This window comes from Larus michahellis, chromosome 6, assembly GCF_964199755.1.
Source record: "Larus michahellis chromosome 6, bLarMic1.1, whole genome shotgun sequence".
Taxonomy (NCBI): domain Eukaryota; kingdom Metazoa; phylum Chordata; class Aves; order Charadriiformes; family Laridae; genus Larus; species Larus michahellis.
In genome coordinates, this window is record NC_133901.1 from 24634380 (window position 1) to 24659107 (window position 24728).

At 38.4% G+C, this 24728-nt stretch overlaps 2 protein-coding genes across 3 annotated transcripts in view; one reads left to right on the forward strand and one right to left on the reverse strand.

The window, feature by feature from the left end:
- The window catches only part of ATR (ATR checkpoint kinase), a 42501-nt gene extending 34041 nt beyond the window's left edge, over positions 1-8460 (reverse strand). For both annotated transcript variants that reach the window (XM_074591358.1, XM_074591357.1), the window contains exons 1-7: positions 7823-8460; positions 6826-6917; positions 5348-5491; positions 3875-4764; positions 2678-2865; positions 1192-1386; positions 756-982 (exon numbers count right to left, since the gene is read on the reverse strand). In XM_074591358.1, coding sequence (XP_074447459.1) covers positions 756-982; positions 1192-1386; positions 2678-2865; positions 3875-4764; positions 5348-5491; positions 6826-6917; positions 7823-7881 — 1795 coding nt within the window. In that variant the 5' untranslated portion in view covers positions 7882-8460. The remainder of the gene's footprint in view (positions 1-755; positions 983-1191; positions 1387-2677; positions 2866-3874; positions 4765-5347; positions 5492-6825; positions 6918-7822) is intronic.
- The window catches only part of PLS1 (plastin 1), a 47667-nt gene continuing 31091 nt past the window's right edge, over positions 8153-24728 (forward strand). Inside the window, exon 1 of the mRNA XM_074591360.1 lies at positions 8153-8598. The gene's annotated coding sequence lies outside the window, so the exon portion shown is untranslated. The remainder of the gene's footprint in view (positions 8599-24728) is intronic.

The following is a 24728-nucleotide window of genomic DNA, read 5'->3' on the forward strand; positions in this document are numbered from 1 at the left end:
AAATCAGATACACATCTTATGTTCTTAATTTGCTACAAAGTGTTATTTTTTCTATCAACAAAGATTAGCATCACCATTCCCACATGTTGATATCCTACATTTTAGACATATAATAATAATGTAGTGCTACATCAAAATAATCTAAAAATTTCAGTAAACAATTGTCAGCATGTAATACATGAGCAGCAGAATCAATATAACTTCCATATCTCTGGATTTTTACGGAGACTCTCAAGCGGACTTTGGGATGGCTAGCAAACTGAACTCATAGTAACACTTTAGTTTTTCGTAAAGTCTGTCCTCCATCCTACTAGCTACTTTAAAAAGAAACATACAAGTACTTAATATTTTTGGAACACATCCTCCGTGCCACATTTGTTGAAGCTGGTCGGAAGCGTTGAAATCTTTGAGTGAAACCAAGATAGTAAGACATCCTGCCTCTGTGTGCTTTATAGAGAAAACTGCTAAACGTTCATTTCATTCTTATGCATATTCACTATCCCCATGTAGTCTCTTGTTCAGATAAAAATCAACAGAAGTACAGACAAAGACTAGTAAATCTCAGTAAAGTTCAAAAAGGAATGCAAAGGAAGCTCTCTAGACAGAGAGGAATGCTCTTGGTTTTTATTTAACCTTTTTTGTACAGAAATTGGAGTTCTAACATTCAGTACCTCTACCACAACAGACCAATTTAGTCAATGCATTCCTAATTTACAAATCCAATAAAAGACATGCTAGTTGAAAGGATTTCTCACCTTGTGCATACAGCAAAGCATCAAAGATTTTGACTATTCTGTCAATCACTTGTTCTAGGTTAACAATCTGCGCAGCAGCTGCTAACAGGTTTCTGCAGGCTTCTACTACTCTTGTGATGAAATCAGAGGAAATCCACGTGAACTGTGTATTCACCACTGAACCTGAGGAGCTTGGAGTACTCTTATATGTGTCAGAGTTACATGGATGAGTTACTTTATGATCTAGGCTGGTAAAATAAAAGTCATATCATCAATGCAACATCTAATATTGTATTGCTTGTAAGCAAAGTTACTATGAAAATGTACTTCTTCAAAACATCCAGGACTTATCTAACACTTGTCCTGATATATGGGCAAACATTAAAGTAATCTACACAAATCATAATAACAATTACAAGAAACTACCGATTTCACGGTTTCACCTTGGTACCTTTACCTGGTAGAATTTGTTGGGGGCGAACAATGAACTATGCACAAAGCAGCTAGTTGCAGAATTACAGCAATCCCTTCTACAGTCTGAAGAACATCCGCTGGCAGAATTTCTTTCTCAAGGATAAATATTAAGGATGCGGCTTTCTTTGTGATGGCATTCCATAGAGTGCTCTTCAATTTCATGTTTACGGGACTAAGTCTGCAATTTGACCATATTAATTACTTTCCAACACATACTTTTTTTTTTTTTAAGAAAAGATAAATCATCATAGCAAGAACAGAGCTAATCGATGTTGGATACAAGATTAGGAAAATACCAAACGAAGTTTTAGCTTAAACATGCTCTTCAGGAGAGCAGGATACTAACTCTGAAGTTAAGTGTGATGCAAATCAGACTTATCTGAAAGGCTATAAAGGTATAATTCTACAATCCTTGGAAGGTCATGGTGACCAAGGTGGTTCCCAACGACTATAAAAAGGCAAACATTCCACCCATCTTCAAGAAAGGCAAAAAAAGAGGATTCAAGGAACTATAGGCCTGCTAGCCTAACCTCAGTCCCTGGGAAAGTTATGGAAAAAGTCTTCCTTAAACTCATTTCTAGCTACATAAGGGACAAGACAGCGACTGGGAATAGCCTGCATATATTTACCCAGGGCAAATCATGACAGACTAAGTTGATTCCTTTCTACAATGAGACAGGTAGCTCTATGGATAAAAGGAATGCTGCTTATTTGAAGGACCTCAACTGGCTGGAAAATTAGGCTAATGAAAACCTCATGAAGGTCAACAGAGACTTATGAAAAGTCCTGCACCTGGCACTAAAAACCCATGCAACACAACAGGCTGAGGGCTGACTGCCTAGCAAGCAGCTTTGGAGAAAATGACCCAACCAACAGACTTGTGGAAAAGTTGAATGTAAAAGTGGCATGACCTTGTTGCAAAGAAGGTCAACTATATACTGGGCTGTATTATCAAGAGCGAAGGCTGATCATGAGCCCAAACCTGCAGTACAGCATTCTGGAGCCAGTTTTGAGTGCCCAAATACAAGAAAGAGATCAACATGTTGGAGCAAGTCCAAGATAATCAGGGAGCTGAAGCACAGCACAAGCAGAGGCTGAGAGAACTGGCTTCGTTCATCTGAGAACAACCTGACTTAACTAGACCTGCTTTAAGCATGTCCAGCACAACAGCATAGTTACATATATAACTCTCTCATTCTGTATATATTTTCTCAGCTTTTCTGTTTTCAGTGTGTAAAAATGAAAATAATTTGCGTTGAACATATTAAAAAATACAGTCTCTAACTAAAGCTTGGCTTAGAAATCATCTGTAGATTCTGATCCTTCAAAATATCATTTCATCATTTAGATCTTTTCCCAGAAGATCTTTCACGGTGGTTGTTATGAAGAAACTGCCTCAAAAAGATTGTCATTTGTTATTATTAACTAGCCAAATCACTATAAAAGTACTTATTGAATAAGTGTCATACACTACTGGTGTAGGTGATTTCTTTGGATGCTTTGTTTGTAGGCTTAGTCGTCGTTTTTTCTCTGGAACTTCATCACTGCTGCTGCTCCACCCATCAGTGTCAGAAGTATCTAGCTGGTTCTGATGAAGCTCCTGAAAGATTTCTTCCGTTTGTGTTTTTAATGCTGTATAAAGTGGACTCACTAGATACTGGGATGGAAAAACAGCAGAGGTACCATGATGCATACTATGCCTTACTTCTCAAAGACATGATATTAAAATATAAACATTCAAAATATTATGGTAACAACCTTCTTAAACCTTTCTGTACAAAAATCTTAATTATAAGATGAAAATTCTCATAAGCAATGAAATTTCCTGTGTTCCTACCAGAGAGAATACAGCTAGTACAGCTGTTTCCCAGTTCTTGCCATAACACCTTGCTACCAAAGCCAGCAAGACATGCTAAGTTTAAGAGACAATACATATGATATGCCTGTAAGTGTATGGGGTAGAGGGAACACTCAGCGTATTAACACCTCATCATTAACACCTCATTATGTTTTTTAAACTAAAAGAGAATAGATTTAGATTGAACATACAAAAATAGTTTTTTTTTACAATGAGTGTGGTGAAACACTGGCACAGGTTGCCCAGAGAGGTAGGTGATGCCCCATCCCTGGGAACTTTCAAGGTCAGGTTGGACCGGGCTCTGAGCAACGTGATCTAGTTGAAGATGCCCCTGCTCACTGCAGGGGGGAGTGAGCTAGATGACCTTTAAAGGTCCCTTCCAACCCAAACTATTTTATGATTCTATTTTAATTCAAACCTTTCTGCCTGCCTGTCCCAAACAAATATGACTAAAAGCATATGGTTAGAAAGTAAGAACAGCTCAGATGAAGGGAAATTACTTGTAAAGCTGCCCTTGTATGTGTGTACACTGTGCCCTAGCCGCATTTTATACTATGATTACAGACAGATCCTTGTGCCTACATAGCTTCTCAATAGTTTAATACATCTGGAAAACACAGGGTCCAGCTACATCCAACTAATTAAAGAACTCTGACTTCTACAAATACATGAAATAGCTGAGAAACAAGGAGTATCAATCTAATTATGCAACTAAAACAGTACTTCCTAGATTTTCTTCATTGTACACACGTAGGTTTTTGTACATTATCTATTCACATGAAAAATACAGTTTTTAAAATTAACCTACCTCTTGTTCTTCCCGAGTTCCAAGCACATTCACAAAAATTCCACATATGGTACTGATACGGACTTTTCTTACTTGTAATGCAGATTCATAGCCAGTTGGAACAAACTCCAGAAAATACTGCAGCATATGGCAAAAAGCGGCTTTCAGCTTTTCAGACTGAAGACACCTAAACACATCACCTTCAAACAATGCACAGAGCTTCTCTAGTAGCATATTCAAGTAGACAGGTTCAATATTTTTGTAAGAATCTGCTTCAAACGGCAACAATGTCCTCACCAACAGTAAGAATTGTTCTCCAAACAGTTCTGATTGTTCAGTATCCATTTCAAGTGCTGACTGTAGAATTCCAAAAAAGACTGTGAAAAAAACGCTGGCCAGCTGTTCTGGAGGTCCTCCTAAATGAATTAATTTTACTAAAAACTTCACTGCCAAAGCTTTAACTTTTGGACTGCCATACTCCAACAGGGAGCAGCCTATCCCCCAGAGAATAATATCTTGTCTTACAAAAAACACATCTGCAACAATATCTGTCAGAATAGACATTAATATAACTTCCAAACATTCTACGTTGGGCATACCCATCAGCTGTAACGGTGCCAATCTTAAATATCCCACATTGTCACTTGTATTGCTTGAAAATCTCTTTACAGTCACTGGCCAGAGCAGTACATCTCCCCAGAGATGCTTTTGTGCATCTCTTTCATGCAGGAAGATTAAGTCTTGGAAAAGCTGTAGCAAGTCTTTTGTTAGTACTTCAAAAATGGAGCAACTCTTCATTTTAAACAGAGACAGTAAAGAGCAAATGACGTCACAGATGTTCTTGTGCAACGTGTTGCAGTTTGGAGTTGCAGCAATTCGGAGAAGCCTTGTTATGATCCAGTTACTAAATTCTAGGACAATAAAAAAGAAACAACAAATGGAAAATTATTAAGATAAAAACCAAAACCTCCTATTATGAGCACCTGCCTGAGGTTGCTCATCAGCATAACAAAAGACAACTCCTTGAGATTAATGCAAGTAGGCTTAGCCAACAGAGAGCTTTCACTGGGACATTTCTTCAGCAGATCTTGTTGAAAAAAGAGGGAAAGGGGAGGCAGGGCTCTATGCCAGGGGAGGGAATGGGGAAAAAAAAGACAGACATTTTATATGGGTAGTTCCTGAAATTTTCCCCAGTTAAAAACACCCTCAGCCAATGAATATGCGTACAAGATATCTCATCAACATGAACCGGGTAATACCACTAAGCAATGGTAACGAATAAGATCAAACTGTCCTGATAAGTTTCCATTATCACAACTGCAAATCAATTCACAACATTAAAGGTCTATCACATTTTTCATTTACTTATAAATATGTAACAAAACTTAAAAATCTGCCTTTTCCCTATTTTTGTTCTTTTGTAAGATCTCATTGTCAAAAAGTGTAAATCCTGAAAATATCAGGCTTCAACATAAACATTTTCAACAAACTCACCAATGCAACTGCATTCGTTTTCCTCCTGATTTCCATCCACGCTTACAAACATAAGCGGGGAAGATTTCATGATATGTTGAATAAAATCAAGCAACATTACAGAACTTGGCTGTGAATCTGATTTCTTAATCAGTTCCAAAGCAACTTTAAAAGAAAAGGAGACACATTTCTGAATTAGCATTGCAATAAATCAACTTCACAATTTTTTTTAATACCTAAAGAGAAAGAAGAAATTTATTATATAAAATACCATGATATAGCATTAAAACTGTATAGTTAGCAATTGGGAGTGTGCTTTATTAATCCATTATAATGATTTTGTGCATATTATAAACTCACTGTGTGACAGCAAACTGTATGAAGAAAAATATAAATTACTCAGCTTAAATATTATGCATTAACATTTAGTTAGTATTATATCCAACTGTTTGATGAGTGAAGAATAGCGAATAGTTAGCATTTTAATTTTTAATCGCACAATTTTCCCTAGGTTATGAACTTGGTAGAAAAAAGCCCTAACTAAGAATTGTTCTAAATCTCCAAGAAATAGAATTTTTTAAATGGTAAGGTCATCTTACTGAAATCAGAAAGTTTAGCAAAATACCAAACATATCTAATGCTGCTGTATAGCTCCACTGAAACAGGTATCTGAATCACATCAGATTTATCCAAATTCCACATGGCTAGTTAGCATAAGAAGGAAACTATCTCAGATTCAGATCACAATTAACCAGAAAAGCTATATTATTACCATTCTCATGGTAATAATAAAGTAGAACACTTATGTATTCAAAAGTAGTATCTAAAGCAGATTAGCTTTTTACTTTTATAGCCTTTCCTTTCAGGACTATAACAGAATTAACAAACACGTCATCTGGAGAGTAACATGGGTATGATACTTAAATTTATCAATTCACTAGACAAAATATCAGTCTTACTGAGACAGCCACATGAAATTATACCTTGGAAACAGTAAGTTACCCATCCTGTGATTCTCCTTGATGCAAATGTACAGATAACTACAAATTATAATTTTGTAGTATATGGATTTCATAATTACAGAACTGTTGTTGAAGTACTGTAATAATTGGAACCTTAACATGATTTAAGGAGTACTAAAATAAGGCTTTGTTTGAATTCTAAAATTAAAAATAAAGCTGTTTACATCAAAGTATTTCAATTCTGAAAAACCCTGTGCGTATTAAGACTTGCAAGCTATATTACTCAATGAACAATCACATTACATGATACAACTGATTTTCAATATTGCAAGCATTTATATTCATAAAACTGACGTAAGTTACTTCACATCATAACAGCAAATACTTCATTGTGGAAGTTATTAAAAAATAAGTCATAAGTAGTATTGCATTCAACTACTACATCTGGTGAAATGAGAGTTGTAACTTTTTTTTGGCAGGAACTGCTTAACGCATAAAGCAGGTAATAATTTTAAGAGATAAGGATGTAATACTTACCAACATCTACATCTGTAAGAATTCTGTCAATGAACTGGCAGAGTATTTGTCTTGGTTTCCGCACAGCTGCATTGTATTCTTCTGGACTGGCACTAAAATTAAAAGTACGTTATTTTGACTTTATCCTTTTTAAAATACAAAATAATTATTTGAAGTTTAACACAATGTTAAACACTAATTTTTTTTTCTTCTGGAAGTCTTAAAAAAGAAATACAAATTGATTTCCTGTTTTAGTGACCAGCCTGTTCCTCTTTCTCTTTATTCTTCAGACGTAAAAAGTTTTATGAAGTACTGAAGATCATTTAGTTTTGTTATGCAATTATGTTTGCTATATATTAAAGCCACATCTGGCAGATTAAGGGATTTATCCACACGCTCTACCAAGCAACAAACCAGCTTTGGTGCAGAAAAAAATTAAGTTAAGAACTCGGTCCACTTTTGTAATTAACCAAAATGATTGAACTGATTAGCTACCAACACCCTGCATGAGAGGTGTCAATAGCAACTTCTCAGGTGACTAAGATGGCACCTAGCTCTCATCAGGTCAAGTCTCCAACATACAATGGGACTTCCACATCAACTATCTGCCTACCACAAAACAAAGCCGCAGTCTTGATGCTGCCATTAAAACTTTATAGCCAAACGTTTTCCAAGGTCTTTTAATTCTCAGTGAAACTGCTGTCCCAAAAGAAGGGATAAGTCATTTACCCAAAACCACAACGCAAGTCCCCAGGATGTGGAGTGTTATGCAGGACAACACTCCTCTCCCGTCAGGTTCTACCAGCACCACCCACGAGGGAGGATGCAACCCAGGCAGGTGGAGGGAGAAGGCGGCCCATAAGGGCCCTCCGATGAGGGGAGGGCATAGGCCCAGCCTCAGGGGACCTCGCACAGTGGGGGGGAAGGAACGTACTTTTCCACCTCCCCACGCCATACACTGATACTGAGGCCGGCCACGCTTACCCCCACACACACACGGGGGCGAGGTATGTCCTACCTGGCCAGCTCCCGCAGGGCCGGGATCATGGAGGCCATCTCCAGGCCCTGCTCGGCCATGGCTCCCGCTTTGAAACAGGCCGCGCGCCGCCGAGGCGGGAACGGCGTGACGGCGTCCGGCAGGATCCAAAACTCCGACGCCCTGCAGCTGGCGGGTGCGCCCCCCCGCGGCGCGGCTCGGCTTTAACCGCTTCGCCACCAGAGGCCAGCGAGGCCGCGGCGCCTCAGCGCTCGCTTCCAAGTGGCCGCCCCGGTAGGGCTCTCCTCCGCCGGGCAGGTCACAGGCAGGTGACAACCACGCAGGGGCCTAGCCGCGGCCGTTTCCCGGTACTGGCACTGAGGGGGCTGCCGGGAGAGCCAGCCAGAGTCCGGACACGACGGGCGCCTCAGCGGGGTGCAGACCGCGGCTCCCGGGAACTCGCGGGGCACAGCCGGGGAGAGAAGAGCAGCACTTTTGAGGGTGGTTTAAACCGAGTCGAGGGGAGCGGTCCCGGCCTGAGGGGCGGCGAGGAGAGCCCTCGGTGCTAGCTGAGAGACTCCCGCCAGAGCGCTCCCCGCAGCTCACGGATACCCCAAAACCGACCGTGACGGCACTCCTCTCAGGGAGAGCGATCCCGCGGGCCCCACAGAGCGGCCCCCGCCTCGGCCCGCCCCTGCCGCCCTGCCATTGGCCGCCGGCGCTGCCCGTCCGCCCGCCCCGTCCTGCCCTGCCGGCAGCAGGTGGCGGCGGCCCCGGCGGGCGGTGCGGCACTGGGGGAGGAGGCGGTCAGCGGGCAGGTAGGGAGCGAGCGAGGCGGTGGTTGCGGCCGGTTCTTGGTGTCTTCCCTCTGGTCCCTCCGTGGGGAGGGAGCGGCGAGCCCGGCTCCCTTGGCTGGTGGGAGGGCGCGTTCTGGCGGGTGCGGGGGCTCTGTGCCCTGCCTGTAGGTAGCGGTGAGGAGCGGGGTTAAGCAATGTTACCGTTACTATTTTGCTTTTAGCGTGTGTTGTTTTCTTTTTACGTCCCTATTTTGCTTTTAGCGTGTGTTGTTTTCTTTTTACGTCCCTTTGAGGGAGCGAGCGCGTTTAAAATGCATAAAGCGCGAAAGGTTTTGAGAAAGAAGCCGAAGAGCTGGTCCGGCATCCCGCAGCGTGCGGAGCGTTGCGCGCTGGCCCGCGGAAGGTGCGCGTTAGTGGCCGGGCGGGGATGCGCTGGTGAGGCTAAGCTTGTGACCCGCCTGTGGGCACTGCCTGTGTAGCAAGTTTGCAAGACCTCAGAGTATAAAAGGATAAAATAAGGGAGTTTGTGTATAGATAGTAATAGCAGGGGGGTGGTGTGAAGGGAAATTGAAGTCTGAGCTTTGTTTTTCACATTAGGATAGGAGGTGTAGCTCTTTCTGCATTTGTTCATGAACTTTGTCTTAGCGTTGTTTCCGGGCTGAAATAAAATCCTATCGGAGGCTTCTAATTCTGTTGCCTGTTTCCACTGTGCTAGGGCTGTGTCTCTCGCATGTAAAACAGCCCACAAAGTGGGTGCATGTGTGTATTTCAATTACTGATTCATTTCAGATGATTGCTTTTGGGAATCTATTATTAATTTTTCATTCATAGATGGCTATTTTTTTCCTGCAAAACATGGGTATGCTGTTTCATTAAAAATTCTGCTGACCTTTCAGAGGTTGCTAACATGGGAAGGACATGGAATACTTTGAGAAACTTTGCAAAACGTAACTGGGTTTTATCTTAGTTTGTTTTTCAACATATATTGCAATGTTTTCTACTAGCTAACTTTATAAAATATTTGTCTTTCAAGAGTCGTTCCTGGAGAGAAAGCAGAAACTGTGTAGCTTTACATGTTTGTTAAGTAGAACTTTAATGGTCCAGGAAGACCAAGTGTATCTGTGTTTTCTTATCAGTATTATTCTTAACACAAAATTTTTCTACACGACTTCAATTAAAAAAAAAATCTATTTATTGTGGAAACAGCATTCTGAGTGTAAACTTACAAGCCTGAGACAACAATCACACTAGGAAAGGTGTAAATTGCAATACTTGCTAATTTGATGTAGAGTTAAAATTCCTGTGTCATCCCTGATAAGACAGATGGCAAGATATCAGTTGGGATCTTAGGAGAGTTTGAGCAGGCTATAATATTCTTTAGCTTTCAATCCTAAGAAATACAATAAACTTATTGACTCATAGGGTGATATTTTTGTTATTAGTAAAAGATAAGTGGGGCACACAAAGTGATTAATGAAAAAAAGAAGTACTTTTGCCTGGAAGTCTGAGTCAACAGTGAGATCATATTAATATAGGTATTGTAGAAGTGTTTCCATTTGTCATAGGTAGAATGCTGTATAAATTTGTGGTGCAGTTTCTCTAAGAATTTACCAAGCATGTAATTCAGGTTTTTTTTCTTTTTTGTAATAAGTATAGAATCATAGAATGGCTCGGGTTGGAAGGGACCTTAAAGATCATCTAGTTCCAACCCCCCTGCCATGGGCAGGGGTATCTCCCACTAGACCAGGCTGCTCAAAGCCTCATCCAGCCTGGCGTTGAACGCTTCCAGAGATGGGGCAAAGACAGCTTCTCTGGGCAGCCTGTTCCAGTGCCTCACCACCTTTACTGTAAAGAATTTCTTCCTGATATCCAATCTAAATCCACCCTCTTTCAGTTTGAAACCATTACCCTGTGTCCTGTCATTACACTCCCTGATGAAGAGTCCCTCCCCATCCTTCCTGTAGGCCCCAGTACTAACTACTTATAGCAATTCACTAAAGAGAGATCTCCTGCTCCTGATCCCTCACTGGGAGTGAAATTAGGAGACTTTTTTCCTTCCTGGTTGCAAAGCCCCATCTACTGCCTTCTGACCCTATTGTCAAGTTCTTCCAGCTACCGCGGTTTTATAAGACTGCCCATAACAACAACTTCATTGTGCTGCAAGGATGTAAGAAATCTGCTAGATGTTTCACATAAAAACATTTTTATGGGCACTCGCAAAACTTAGCCCTCCCCAAACCCTCCAAAGAAACACCAACTGAAACACCTGACTTTGTTCCTTGCTTTTCTTGAACACGTGATTAGCAGTTCAATAAACACTTAATTCATCTCCTTGTTTCTTCCTCATCCCATTATTTTATACTTTTATATCTCTTGAGTCTCAGGAGGAGGAGTAGGTGTATTATCATCCAGCTGGAGAGAGACACTCGCTGCTAATGAAAACAGTGTGCCTTGAGACTGTTCTGTGCTTTCTCTTCCAATGCAGAATTCATGTTGGTGAAATGAGTCTTAGGTGTGTGGAGCCTGTACTTTGCAGACAGAACCCAGGGAGAAATTCATGCAGACAGAGAGAGCTGAGTATCACATCCAGTGTATGTGACAGTACCAAGGTTTCTGCTGAAGCTGACGTTACTTCTGTCCCAACTTTGGCAGTCCTTTGGCTTTATAGTTGCATGATTCTTCCACGCTCAGGCCTCCATCTTCTTTGGCTTTCATTGCTGCTTTACTACACACCTCTGCAGGTCAATATTTTTAAGAGACTGAGTGACTTTGCCTTGGACCAGCAAGTCACAGAGCACAAGAGCATGTTAATTGTACTTTTCTTCCCTCTGTTGTTTAATTCTGAGGTGGAATTATTGTTCTTGGGACTCATCCACTCTGTGGATGTATGTGAGATGTTCCCCCATGTGGTTAGCATGACTGCAGTTAAATATCAGCTGTCTCTTGCAAGTAGGCACAAGCGATTATAAAGACATTTAAATGCATGTGTGTATTCCTTGAACTGTGAAATATGAACATTATACAGGCTGATACAGTGGCCAGCAGCCAAGATGGTGCATGAAGGTCCTCTGAACTGTACTGAGTAGTTTCATGTAATATCAAGGTGTGCTTATGGTTTATGATTGGCGTGGCTGATGTAATAATGCCCAATGGCCTGTATGATTACTTGAGGACTAATTTCCATATATAGTCACGAAGGTGGTTGTCAGAGTAGTTGCCTGACCTTTGAACACCTTGCATTGTTCCTGTACACCATAAAAACGTGTTTTCCAGCATGCGCTGTTTTTATCTACTCCTCTGTAGCTTAGTCAATTTGGCTGGAGTGAAGGAGCACAGATTAAAATTATATCTTGTCCTGAATATTGTTTGATGATTTAAATACAATAAAGGTGAAAAATTGAAACAGGTGGTAAATGGTGGTGAGGACCACAGGCAAGCCAGCAATCTAAAAGCAGGATATGTACATTCAATGGTTTAATTGGCTCTGGAAATGACTACTTTTTTTTTTTTTTTTAAACTTGTAGCAACAATGATGCTTAAAAATCCCTTAATAAAATGCAAGACTGTACTAGTCATGGTAGAAGAAAATTGTCCAGTGTTTCAATTTAGAATGCATTTAAACTATATTTGAAAGTACTAGCTGTTGTAATTAAATAGGTTCTTCTTTTATTAAAATATTTCAATGAAAATCTGAATAATTGTAGTAGCCACAATTTTCATAGTGGAAAATTGTTGTTTTCTGAGAGAATTTTAATGTGAGGAGAAATAATTTTCCATCTGGTTCTGTATTCCATACTGATTAAGACTAGAATAGAGTTTATGCATGGGAATATTGATAAAAGTTCTGCTAAACATCAACTTTCCTCATTTCACAGCTTACTATAGAAACCAACACAATGGAGAAGGGAGAAAGGGAATTCATGGGTTTTGTCATTTTACCCTCTTTTTTTTAGAAGTCAAATAAATTAAATCTATGTATGTTGGAACAGTATTCATTATCTTTTGGAGGAACATATGTTCCTTGGTGAGTATTTTCCCAGTACTTGTAGCTTTCACTACTCTGAAGATTATGTCAATGGAATGGACATCACCTTAACAGCATATAATATGGAAGTACCTAAACTAAAAATCTTTTACCAGTACCCTTACATTTAACGCTTCGCGTAAAGTGTGTGTGTAGCGTTTAGTTGCCACCCTTCTCATTGCAGTAATAAATTAACTAAAATACTTTCATAGCATTCACTATGATGTATGAAATACTTCACATCCAGAATAACTGTTGCCATAAAAACTCCAAAAATCACTATGTCTACGTAAATGGGTTGAACAAATGTAGAACAGGAGTACTAGGGAGTAAAAGGATCTGATCCTAGCAAGCAAGTTTATTACTGGAGAAGGCTCTGGTGTACTGTGACAAACAATAAGGAAACAATCAATTGTAAATGTAGTGCTGGGAAAAGATACCTAGCTAAACAACTTAAAATGCTTTTGAATCTGAAACCCAGGTTTTAAGCTATTCTGTGTAAGATGTTGTCTCACTAGCTCATTTCAGCCTTGACATTCACTGAGCAAACAGTTGACATGTTGCAATACACAAAGGGATATTAACAATGAAATCAACAGGCGTTAGTCAGATGAAGTTCAATATGGATCAGGAGTTCCAGGTTACAGTCACGTACTGCCACTTTATTAAGGGTTTTTTAAGCATTGCTGTTGCTACACCTTTAAAAAAGGGCTGCAAACTGAAACAGTAAGGGCGACTTCTCTATTCTCCAGTGTGTTGTGTGTGTGATAAAATTACAGTTACATGATTTCAGCTTTGATTCAGCTGGTCACATGCAGGAAATATTAAATGTCATTCATGACCATATTATATACCTTATTATTTGTTTTGGTAATTCTAAATGTAAATTACTTGATTAATTTCTAGATTTTTATGTGGGGGTGTGTGCTTAGTTACTGGTATTACATACAGGTGTCCAAAGAGAATAAAGGTAGTACATTACAAAAGCTCATCAGAGAGACTGATATTGCTAAGCCTCAGAAATAAATTATGCATAAAGCAGATTGTGTGCTTCTACGTGCATGCTTTTGGTGAGAAAAGGATTATCAACTCACTTTCAGGGCTCTCTTGCAGATGTTTCCTTAATAATAATAGGCACTAGCGGAAAAAAAAGAAATTAATGCTGCTTCCAGTATTACCCGGTTTAATTCACTTAGTGTATTCATCCGTTCATCTTGTTAATAATCATTGGTAGAATGGTCTGATTAAAAGCATTGACGTGTAGTAAAGCTGAAATATTAGGCTGTATGTTATCAGCAAGGTTATATTTACTTGAATGCTAATTTAAAGGATTTGTCTCAGTGTGAGCTTCAGGAGCTAGCTGTTTCTTTTTAAACTGGATGTTCCCTCATAGGTTTTTGTTTACCAAAATTTTTGTAGTTTGGAATGCTTTTGTCTTGCTGATTTAACAAGCTTCTCTTCTAGCTCCACGTCTGTCTTTCTCCCATTTTGTTTCCACATGTCCTACCATTTCTCTTTGAACTGGTTTATCCCCTTATGACAAAACGAAGCTAGACTCTGTTCTTTCATATACTGAAGGTAGGTCAATATAGAGTAGTATGAAATTCTCCTTTTCCTTAGAGCTGTTTTACTTTTGCGATGCGTCTAGTCCTTCCAAGCTTGATTTATAGAATCAAGATATATTTAATTGAAACTGTTGTGGATTTTGCCATTGATATAGCTGGCTTCAGGACTTGACTGATTCTAAATCTGTTTTTTCCCCTTAGGTAACATACTGTATTCAGTGACAAAACAATTCATAACTGAATATAAAGATGTATTTTGCTTTACTTGTCATCACCTGTATCAGCCATTTCATTGTATGGGGCAGAATATTTTTCACATCTCAAATTAGCAAAACGTTATGGCACATAAATAAATCTAAATCTTATCAATAATTTAATTGATTTTTAAAGGAAAGTTATCATGTGCTTAGAGTTGTATCCACAGATAACTACTTCACTAATTCAAGGCCCATTGGACAAATCCTTCTTTTTTTTTTAGCAGAGATTTAAAAAATATAATAATTAAAACTAATGTGCACTCCCCCAAAAATTTCCAGAATCTTTGAGACCATCCATTCGGCCTGAAATTTAAACCTCCGGGTTGGCTTCTTCAGCATGGGCAAAATGGTTTGATCAGGTCCTACCAAAGCTGCTCCTAAGGGAGGCTTGACAGCAACATGAGACTAGTTGTTTGTCATGCCAGAGCAAATCCCTACTTCTGGCACGCCGTGTTATGTTTGTTTTCATGGGGTGGCTTGCACTCTGAAGTGGCTGCCCTCCTGTTGTGGTGAAAGACAGCTACTGGGTCAGCCATGCTGGGCTTTTTAATGAAGTTCTGTCTGATAGACTGACTGCCTTGGGAAAAGTAGTAATTATAAAATGATCTATAGTAATAGATGCACATATTTCTGTTGCATTCCAAAATTTCTGCATGCTTTCCCTCCTGAAATAATTTTTGTGGTGGTTAATCTATGGAACAAACTCTTCTGTCGTATAGTTTAAGCTATCATTCTGCTTTTTACTAAGTAAATTAAGATCAAGGCGTTTAAACTCAATAGGATTAATCCATATCAGTCCTTCTCAACCAAATAAGCATATGTTGGATGAGTAATTGGGTGCTACTGTAGTCTCTGTGCTACCTAAGAAGTGCTTCATTAAGATGTCATTTCAGTTGTATTGCTTTCAGCTGGACTCCTCAACCAGAGGGAGATAGGCCAGTAGGAGTGGGCATGAAAGTACGGAAGGTATGCATGGTGTTGGCTTGGTACCACAATAAATATTTCTGTGCCATGTTTAGAAATTTAAAACTAGGGATTTAAATATAGATTACTGTTTAATGCTCAAGAACATTGATTTTGTAGAGTTGGAAATATAAGTTATTTTTAATGTTGTCACTGTGTAAAGTGACAGTCAGCAACGTGACAGGGTTATTCAATTTTTGTGAAGGTCAGTGGGAGGAGGATGAGCTCCTTGGTGCAGACTTGTAGTTAACTTAAAATCCAAAATGTTTGTTTACTTAAAATATTATGTGAAATAAAATGTTTGTCTTCCAAGATCTACTCTAGAGACCTTTTTTTGCCCTTGTAAAAGCGCTGATTTATCAACAAGCTGATTTGTCTGATAGTTGATCACACTTGACCATTTTGTCATGAAAGAGGCAGTTTTTAGCTACGTATTTCACTTGCTGAACATGTGGAAATCTGCTCTCAGAGTCCTAACAAGTGTTAGGACTTAAAAGTGGTGTAAGAAATATTAATATTTTACTTTGAAAGTGTCACAGTTTGGAAAGACTTTGGATTGTTATTTGGCAATTTTGGAAGACTAGCATTTAATGCAGGCTATGAGAGCAAGTAATTGTCACATTACTGTGGGATGTTCTAAAATGGCTAGCACAAAGCAAATAAAAATGCATATTAAACTTAAGAATACTCAGAATTCATGTTTAGCTAAGCAAAAAGACTCCTTACAAAGGTAATCTGTGTGACCAGTTTACAGGATTTTTGTGTGTAGTAGGTATTGAGCCCTGTAGTTATCAGTCTGTAGATAACTGCATAAGCATATCTTTCTCACTTTATGGGACTTTAGGTCATTAATTTTAAAGCAACAAGTAATTTTTTAGAACGATCATTTTTAGGTTTGCAAGGGTTATTACTAGCCTAGAACTGTTTTGTAAGATGAATGTTTTTATGATACTTGAAAAAACAAAACAACATTTCTAGTTAATAAAATCATGCACATCTTTATGCATTGTTTTGCATAGTTGCAACGAATGATTTAAATGCTTAGGGATGCCTGCTTTTGTTGGCAGCTCAAACTATTAAAAAAAAAATCAAAGAATTTGTCTAAACCCAAGATTTTTGTAAACTTTTTTTTTATTTTGATTTCTGATGTTTGTAAGAAAGATGGTAAAGTTTTCACGTAAGCATCAGAAACAACTTTATATTTTTAAATGAAAACTATCTCTTAATAATAGGAATTCTAAGGCTGAGGTTTTGAATAATTTAGTTACAAAAAAAAAGGCTCAGAAATTTTTTTTCCTCTGCAAAATGTGATTAGAAATGACAGTTGGCAACAACAACTGTAGATGTTTTCTTCTGGCCTAATTATTCAGAACTACAGTACCAGCAAATGAACTTCATGTGTGCCCCAGATAGTCTTCTAATTTAGAAGCTACAAACAATACTCTATTTAGTTTTAGTTACTCAGATTTACTAATGCGCTCCTTTTACCCTCAACACTTAGGCAAACATAGCTCCTTCAGGCTGTGAACGGGCAGGTGGGTAGCATTTATGCATCGGCAGATTCTGCGGAGACTGAGATTTTGAAATGCTGCCAGCTGCTTTTGCCATGTATTGTAGAAGACCCTCCTTTTTCCTCTAGCTTGACCAATGAAAAAAGAAAAGCAAAAATAACCTATGAATTTTCCATGACAGAAAATCCTGGCTTGCTTGTAGTATAGTAGCTGATCAGTCTAATCTTCTAATAATCTTTTGAACCATGTAGAGTTGAACGAGGAATTAGTAGGTGACAGAAGGCCCTGCTGCCATCTGATAATTAATGAAAACTGAAAAATAGCCTGGCAACACACATCTATTTGGTACTACTTAGTAATTGCAGTTAGCTGGAATATGAAGAATACGTGGATGTATATTGAATTGCTGAGGGCAGGAGAATGAATGTGCATTTCTGTTGTTACTCCTAATGATCTTCACATGATTAACTTCTGGGGTGACCTTAAAACGTAGTTCATTAGTAGGAGTTAGCCTGTGTCTCTCTGCTGGAGTTTTAGTATTTGTAGCAAGCTGAGGTTTACTACTTCAGACTACCAGAGGACAGGAGCACAGAAAGATAAAGGCAGTAGTTTTCTTGGAGTGTTGCAGTTGCACTGTTTTAAAATCTCCCTCCCCTTCTGCCTCTTAGTCTGTCTGTTCGCTGATAGCTGTGTTCATAGTTTTGCTTAAGTCACATGCTAACTAAATGTTGTTTTCATGCTTGGAGAAGAGAAAAATGGCTCATAATGTTCCAGTGGGCTTAAGAAAAAGGTATGTTTCTGAAGTTATGAGTGCCATAGAAGGATAAATTCCTTAGCAAAGAACACTGAGTACGGTATGTCCTACCTCTCATGCAGCACCGAAATCTCAAAAAAATAGAGGCTTGGGGCAAAAATTGACAGCCTTGCAGAAGATATTGTAAATATATCCATGATATTGTAACAGATTAAACAACTGAAGGTGAGTACACTTTAATTGTAGGAGATGAAATTTAAAATCCAGCAAACTGAAAAACAGTGAAGCATCTAACATGAAATTTTAATTTGCTAATAGCAGCAGCACAATTTTTGCTGTGAAATTGATAATAACGTTGTGCTAGAAGCTAGTAGATAGTGAAAAGCTGTGCTATTTGTTGTATTTTAATGTTTCTGATTACTTTTGTCTCCTTATTATAAATACTGAGGTGGAGATAACATTGCAACTATCTGACTTAAATTGCACTATCACTTTTAGAAACGTACTACTTAAATTGTAATTCAGAGGCAGACCAGAAGATGGTGAGTCAGTGACTTCCACAAATATCATTGGTTCTCATAATTTGACTGAGCTTTCCATGAAAATTGAAGATGGTCTCAAAAGTCAGTTTGTGGAGTTGAGAAATTATGTGAGGAACTGTTTAATTTTAAAACAAATTTCTAGTCATTCCAGTGACAGAGAAAAACTTGAAAAGTTAACTAGAGAATAATGTGAAGGAACTGAAAACAGAAGGCAGATGTCATTCCATATGACTAATTTTAAAACCCTTTGACATTTTTTTTTGTAGTTAGTTAGGGTCTGACTTGTGATTGTTTTTGAAAAGTTTTGGTTATGACTGCTGCTTCTGGTTAGCTTTTCTGTTTAGCAATTAACTAGCAGTGCTGTAGTTTAATAAAGAAGTACAAGAATAATTAAAGTGTAACCCCCAAGTTGTGAATCTTATTTCTAGAGTACTGGGACACCCAGAAAGCCCCTCTGCCACCGTGAGCTCTGAGCGTGAGTTTTGCCGTGTGCACAGACAAAGTTCTTACTGATGGAAATGTTTCAATAAGAATTTCAGGATTTGTTTCCTAATTAAGATATATATCAGAGAATATTCATATGGGAAATTCTTATAAAAATAACGCAATTTTTATTTGTTATTGTAGTTGCATGCCAACAAAAGCTCTATGTGCATAAACCTAGACAGAGAAAGAAAGAGATTAAGTATCATTTGCCCGTGTGTCTTTTAACTCACTCCCTTTTGCTGTTGTAAACTTGATATGTAATGTCAGCCTAGGCACAAGGGAATGACTTGAGGATGGAGTGCCTGAATCAACTTGCTTTTATTAGTGTAGCCTTTCCATTTATATTTTAGTGTGGTTTGCTTTAATGAAATGTCAGAGAAACCAAGTTTGGACTTAAAAAAAAAAAATAAAAAAATTCTACAGAGCGGTGTCTGGTAATCAAGCGGGTTTTATGACAAACTGTTGCCTGGTTTCTCATTAATTTTTTTGTATGTTAATGATAGACTCTTTCCATCTAACATGCATTTGCATGATAAAACTGTGGTGATGCTTTGGCCTTTGTAGGCATTCATCCTGCCGCAATTTCTGGGTTTGGCACCCTGTGCCATAACTGCCAAAACCCTGTGGCTGTGGTGTTGGTTCAGCCCGTATTTTTTCCTTGTTTTTGGTGGCAGCATACGACGCACCAGCTTCCAGTGCTAATTGGAAAGCGTGATCATTGCTAACTCTGGCCTTCCAGAGGCAGCGCAGTTGACTCATCCCTGGGTGGATGCATCCAGAATTGATACGCAGGCAAAGACACTCATATGGGTAAAGGAGGTGTATAGGGGACAAGGTCAGTGAGGGAAGGGTAGCTTTGTAGTATAGGAAAAGCAGGAGAGGTGCTTGATGGGGACTTGCAGAAGTTCTCCGGGACGGAGGGTCTAGCACATTTGTGTACAGGGAAGCCAAATGACTAGTCAGCATAGGAAATAGGTTTTAGTATAATAAACTGATTTTTGGGGAGTATCACATGATCCATCCAGAGGGCAAATGATATTGCTGGTGAGAGGAGATAAGAAAAGGTTTTCGAGTATATTAAATTGATTGAACTTGTTGATAGAAAGGCAAATCTGGTTTCTGTTCAAGGCTCAGTCAAATGCTTCCTGGACCCGTATAAACATTATGGTGTTTACACTTGTCAAGAAGTTTCTTCCAAGTCACCTTAATCTGTCCTGAGCTCCATCCTAACTGTTAATACCTTACTAATTAATTTGAATGTAGCTCTGCAATCATGGATTACTTGTCTACAGACATTGCCAAGTGTAAAATGGAAAAGCAAGATTTTTGCTTTCAGAACATTGCTTTTAACTGTTTAATTTATATCCAAAAACTCAACTTCAGGTTCTTGGATAAAAAGATGAGATGGTGGGGTTGCTTCACTTCTGTTACCATTATTATTTTGAGTTACAGTGGGCAGGCTCGATAGTGTTCTTGAGCTAAGGAAAACACGTTCATGCTTAAATGAATAAAGCTTTTCATTGCAAATAACTGAGACTTCAATTGTGAGTAGAAGCAGACTTGACTGTAACTATGTTATATGTCTGATATAACAGAGGTAAAAATGGATCTCTCCAGTGTAAGCCACATAGTGCTCAAAAATGGGCTGCAAGTTTCATGAGTTTTATACCAAGACTTTCCTTTGTGAGTTTCCTTTGTGAGAGTGTGAATTTCCTTTGTGAGCACTAGTTTTGACTGTATCAGTAAAAGGTAAAAATTACTGTAGATTCTGCACAGTATGTTGTAAGCTAAAGAAACACTAAAAATTACTTACATTGCGAAGGTTAATACCACACCCACAAAGATCACATCTATTGCAATTCTAGTGGTTTCTACAAACGTACATTTTCTAATAGGCTAGAGGAGACACTTGTTCTAGGGTTTGCTCAAAAAGGGAAGGTCTTCTGTGTGATCTCATGTCTCCCAGGGGAATTCCCTAGTCCCACGCCTCCTGACACTGTTTTTCTGTGTTCTTTCCTGCCCTTGTGTACCATTAACGGCATGCAGGTTTTATTGCTGGATGCAAGAGTTTCTTATTGCAAAATTAAAATTTTAGCAAGTATGTCTATGACTTTCCACGTGTGTAATGAATTGTAGAACTGAGACCTTGAGGAACCTTTCTGTTTACACTAACACCTGCATTTCTGTAGCAGCAGTAAGCAAGAGCTGCTTTTATCTCTTTTGGAAGGAATATCATTGCAGTTGCATTATATTTGAGTTATTTGTTTCTAAAGTTTTTCACTAATTTATGGCATGATTATTAGAGATGCTGAAAATACATAAATTTAGCTGACTCCACTTGAAGTTGCTGTAACATAACTGAAAAACTTGTCCTTAATAACTGTGGTACCTTTGCTGTGGTAATATCTGATAAGTTGCATTGTGAGCTTCTAGAATATGTTTTGTACCTGAGTGCAAAAGTAACTAATCTTCTTTAGACCAACTGTAAGGCTTAGTTAGGGTGTTTCAGAGCTGAATTGCTGTGGGTTGGTGGTACATCTTCCTAGCTTCTGACATCATCCAGGCATTTGAACTTGTGCAACTTTAGCTCTGTCTCCAAGCTGTTTGCCGGCAAATACTAGGCTCCAACTCTTTTAAAGGGCATAATAGGACCATCCTTTTCTACTGTAGATTGTGGCAATTTTATTCTTGTTTACTCTATTTCATTCCCACGAGGACATAAGCTTCTTTTATTCGCAAGGAGTTCTGAAAACACTTTTTAGTTGAAACAGTCTCTTATTAGTGGATACTTGGTATGTTTATGTTAAACGTTAAGTCCTTATGCCTTTTGTGTTCTTTATCCTGAATAAATATTTATGTTGTTGAGGAATGAAAGAAATATTTTAAATATTTGTAATTGATCATGAAAGATGTTGAGACAGCATAAAGGGTAATTAAGATTTATGGTTTGAGTGTATTCAAATTCCTCCTGTGCTTTCATTTTCCTTATGTGTCTGCATTTCTCTTGACACCTTGGATACCATGTGTGTGGTGTTATTGAACTTTCACCAAGGCAAAGGTGGTGCATAATAAAACCGAGAGCAAGTGCCACTTTAGCAGATTCGCTATATCCAACCTTTACTTTGTATCAGAGTTCTTTGAATTTACCCCTGTTAGAGATTCTGTAGGGAAACTTTATTTTTTGTGTCCTTTTATTTGTTGCTTCTTATGGCACAACTGTTTAGTATTTTATGTTGTATGCTTTGATTCTGTAATCCCAAATTTATTGGAAAACTAATATGTTGTATTTAAATGACATAAAATAGGCAGAGAGTTCAGAGTACTTAATCTTGAAGTTTTCATCAAGTAAAACATAAAGGCCATATCAAAACGGGCATGATTTTGCTTCAGATTAAGGGGTATATTGTTTTTGCAGACAATCTGATTTTTGTATTCTGAAAAACAGAAGTGTTGTCTTTTAGAAATAGATCTATCAGAAACATCTTGTTTTTATATTTCTAATACTGATTTGTCTGGTATTCTCAAGTCCTACAGGAAAGCTACTTGTTGCATGGAAGCAGCTTTGTGCATATATATTTTTTTTATTATTATTTTTAATCTGGAAATTATTTGCTAACAGGTAGGGAACCCAGGACGCACTGTATTGGAGAAATACACAAATTTAACTTCATTGCTGTTCTGTGTTACTTGTGAAAATGATCTAAAAACAGCTAGTGTGTTAAGAATGACTGTATTTTATAAACATCAGAAAATACAATTAGAAAGCAGTAACTCGTGCACACAGCTCTGCAGGGCTAGTGGTATTGACTTGTATCAGCTCAGCATCCTGTTTTCACAGAGTATGTCACTATTTCAGATTTGCTTTTAATGATGTGCTTGTTAATACCACAGCTTGTTGTATTAAAACAAATGGGACCAGGAGCAGTGGGGCAGTGTCTGTGATCTGTTGTGGGACTTTGAAGATGTGAGTTGACTCCCTACTTTCCCCTTGGTCTTTGGAACCAGAGGGTAAGGTGCTGTGCCTTCTCTTGGCAGCTGCAAGGAGCAGTTGCAGAGGTGAATTCTTACATACCACCTGCTATTCTAGACTACGGCACACTTACTGCAAATGACATGGAAGAGTACAGCCTCAAAGAATCCTTGACACAACAGATTCAAGCAGGATTTTTATGAGTTTTATAAATCAGGCAACATCTGGGTTAATGTTGGATGAGCAGGCATCGCTTTGCCTGTGGATATGGGATAGACAGATTTCATGCCCCTGTTCCAGAACAGAGGGGATAAAACACTTTTAGCCCTCTGCTGGAGGCAGGTGAAATCTGTAGAACTCTTAGAAAAATAACTAATTAACCAAACCAGAACAGGTCACACATGGTCTGAGAAATCAGTTTGGGCAAATTCAGCCCAAAGTGTTGGTGTAGCTAAACTGCAAACAGGTTAGGTTTGCAGAATGTTTCAGGAAAGGTACTTCTACGAGCTCTGCATGCAATAGGATTTTTTCAAAATTACTTTCCTAGATGTGGTCCTTCTGGCATAGGTAAGCTTTCCATTGATGTTTTTTATTAGCAGTGCTGAATGTAACAATACAAAGCTCAGGCAGTCTGAGATCCTCCTGAATGATGCATGTGAAGGAAACTACGTGAAACTGATACTGTTGATGAATTTGCATGGCTATTCTGTATACTCAGCAGCCAAAGGAAGCTGGAGGCATTTTGTTTGGGTGATAAAGGTATCTTTCTAAAGTAAACATGTATCTGCTTTATAATAGAAGTGCTCTTCATCCTGATTTAAGCCTGATGAAATTGTTCTGTATTTATACATAGTAAGTGAAGTCAGATTAGGCCCATGACCAGCCTAACAGTCAGGTATCTCAGCTTATTGTTTTACTGTTTATTCTTGAGTCACCCATGTTTATCTTAAAGGCATAGTGGAAAATATTGATTTTATTATTCACCAGAGTTACTGTACTATGTTGAATAAATTCCTATAGAGTGAATAATTAACTTCGATGTAGATCTTCTATTCCTCCTTACAAAAGATACGTATTTCATACGCTTAAAATTTATCACTCTGCCTAGTTTGATAGTCTTCCTCTAGCAAAGATCAGTGCGTATGGTTTTGGAAGAAGTTAAACAATAACCCTGTTTTTCCCCTCTTAAATTGTACCTTGTTCACTGTGTAATGCTGTACATAGAAGACTGAGGAAAATTCCATAGATTATCAGTTTATATGTTTGAAGCATAACCGTTCTTCATTGTTATCCTCTAACTTCTAGTCATCAAATACTTTTGATGCTCATAAATGTATCCAGCCACATTTATGAGCCCAGGTTGAGAAACAGACCCTCTGACTCTTTCAGGTAGTAAAACTTCAGACTGACTGTATGATATTTAAAGAACTTTCCACTTCATTCTATTCTGTTAATAACTGTACCTGATATCATAATTATACCCTGCCTATTCCTTCAAAAATTAGCAATGTGCTTCAGCAGTTGCAATCTCTTTTATTTTTTTTATATATAGAGGTATATGTATTTATATAGCTAATTACTTTGACCTTTTGGTGCTCTCCTCTTTTAAAGGTTTACAGGCATCCTCTTTGGCTGCATTAGGAGTGGATCTATTTTTGTATCTTTCTTTATAAGACTCAGTGCTCATCATTGATTGATTGATTCTATGTTGAGAGGACTGTATAGACTTCTTTCACTTTGGATAACATGAAGTGTAATTCTCTCCTATTTGTCTCCTGCAGCTTTTTCACAGATATGGGAAAGATAAGCTATCTTTCCATATCCAATACCAGTGTAAACTATAATAATAAAAGATTTATAAAGTCACTGAAGCCCACTGATTAATCATTTTGTCATAAAGATTAAAAGACTTACCACAGTAAGTTAAAAAGTTAATCTCCAGTAGGTTATTTTTTTTTTTAAAGTTTATTGCCACTGCTGTTTTATTACAGACCACTAGTGAAACGCTTAAAATAATTTGTCCTTTCACATTGCTAAAGGGCTGATGTAGTTATCCCCTAATCATATTTATCCTTGCGA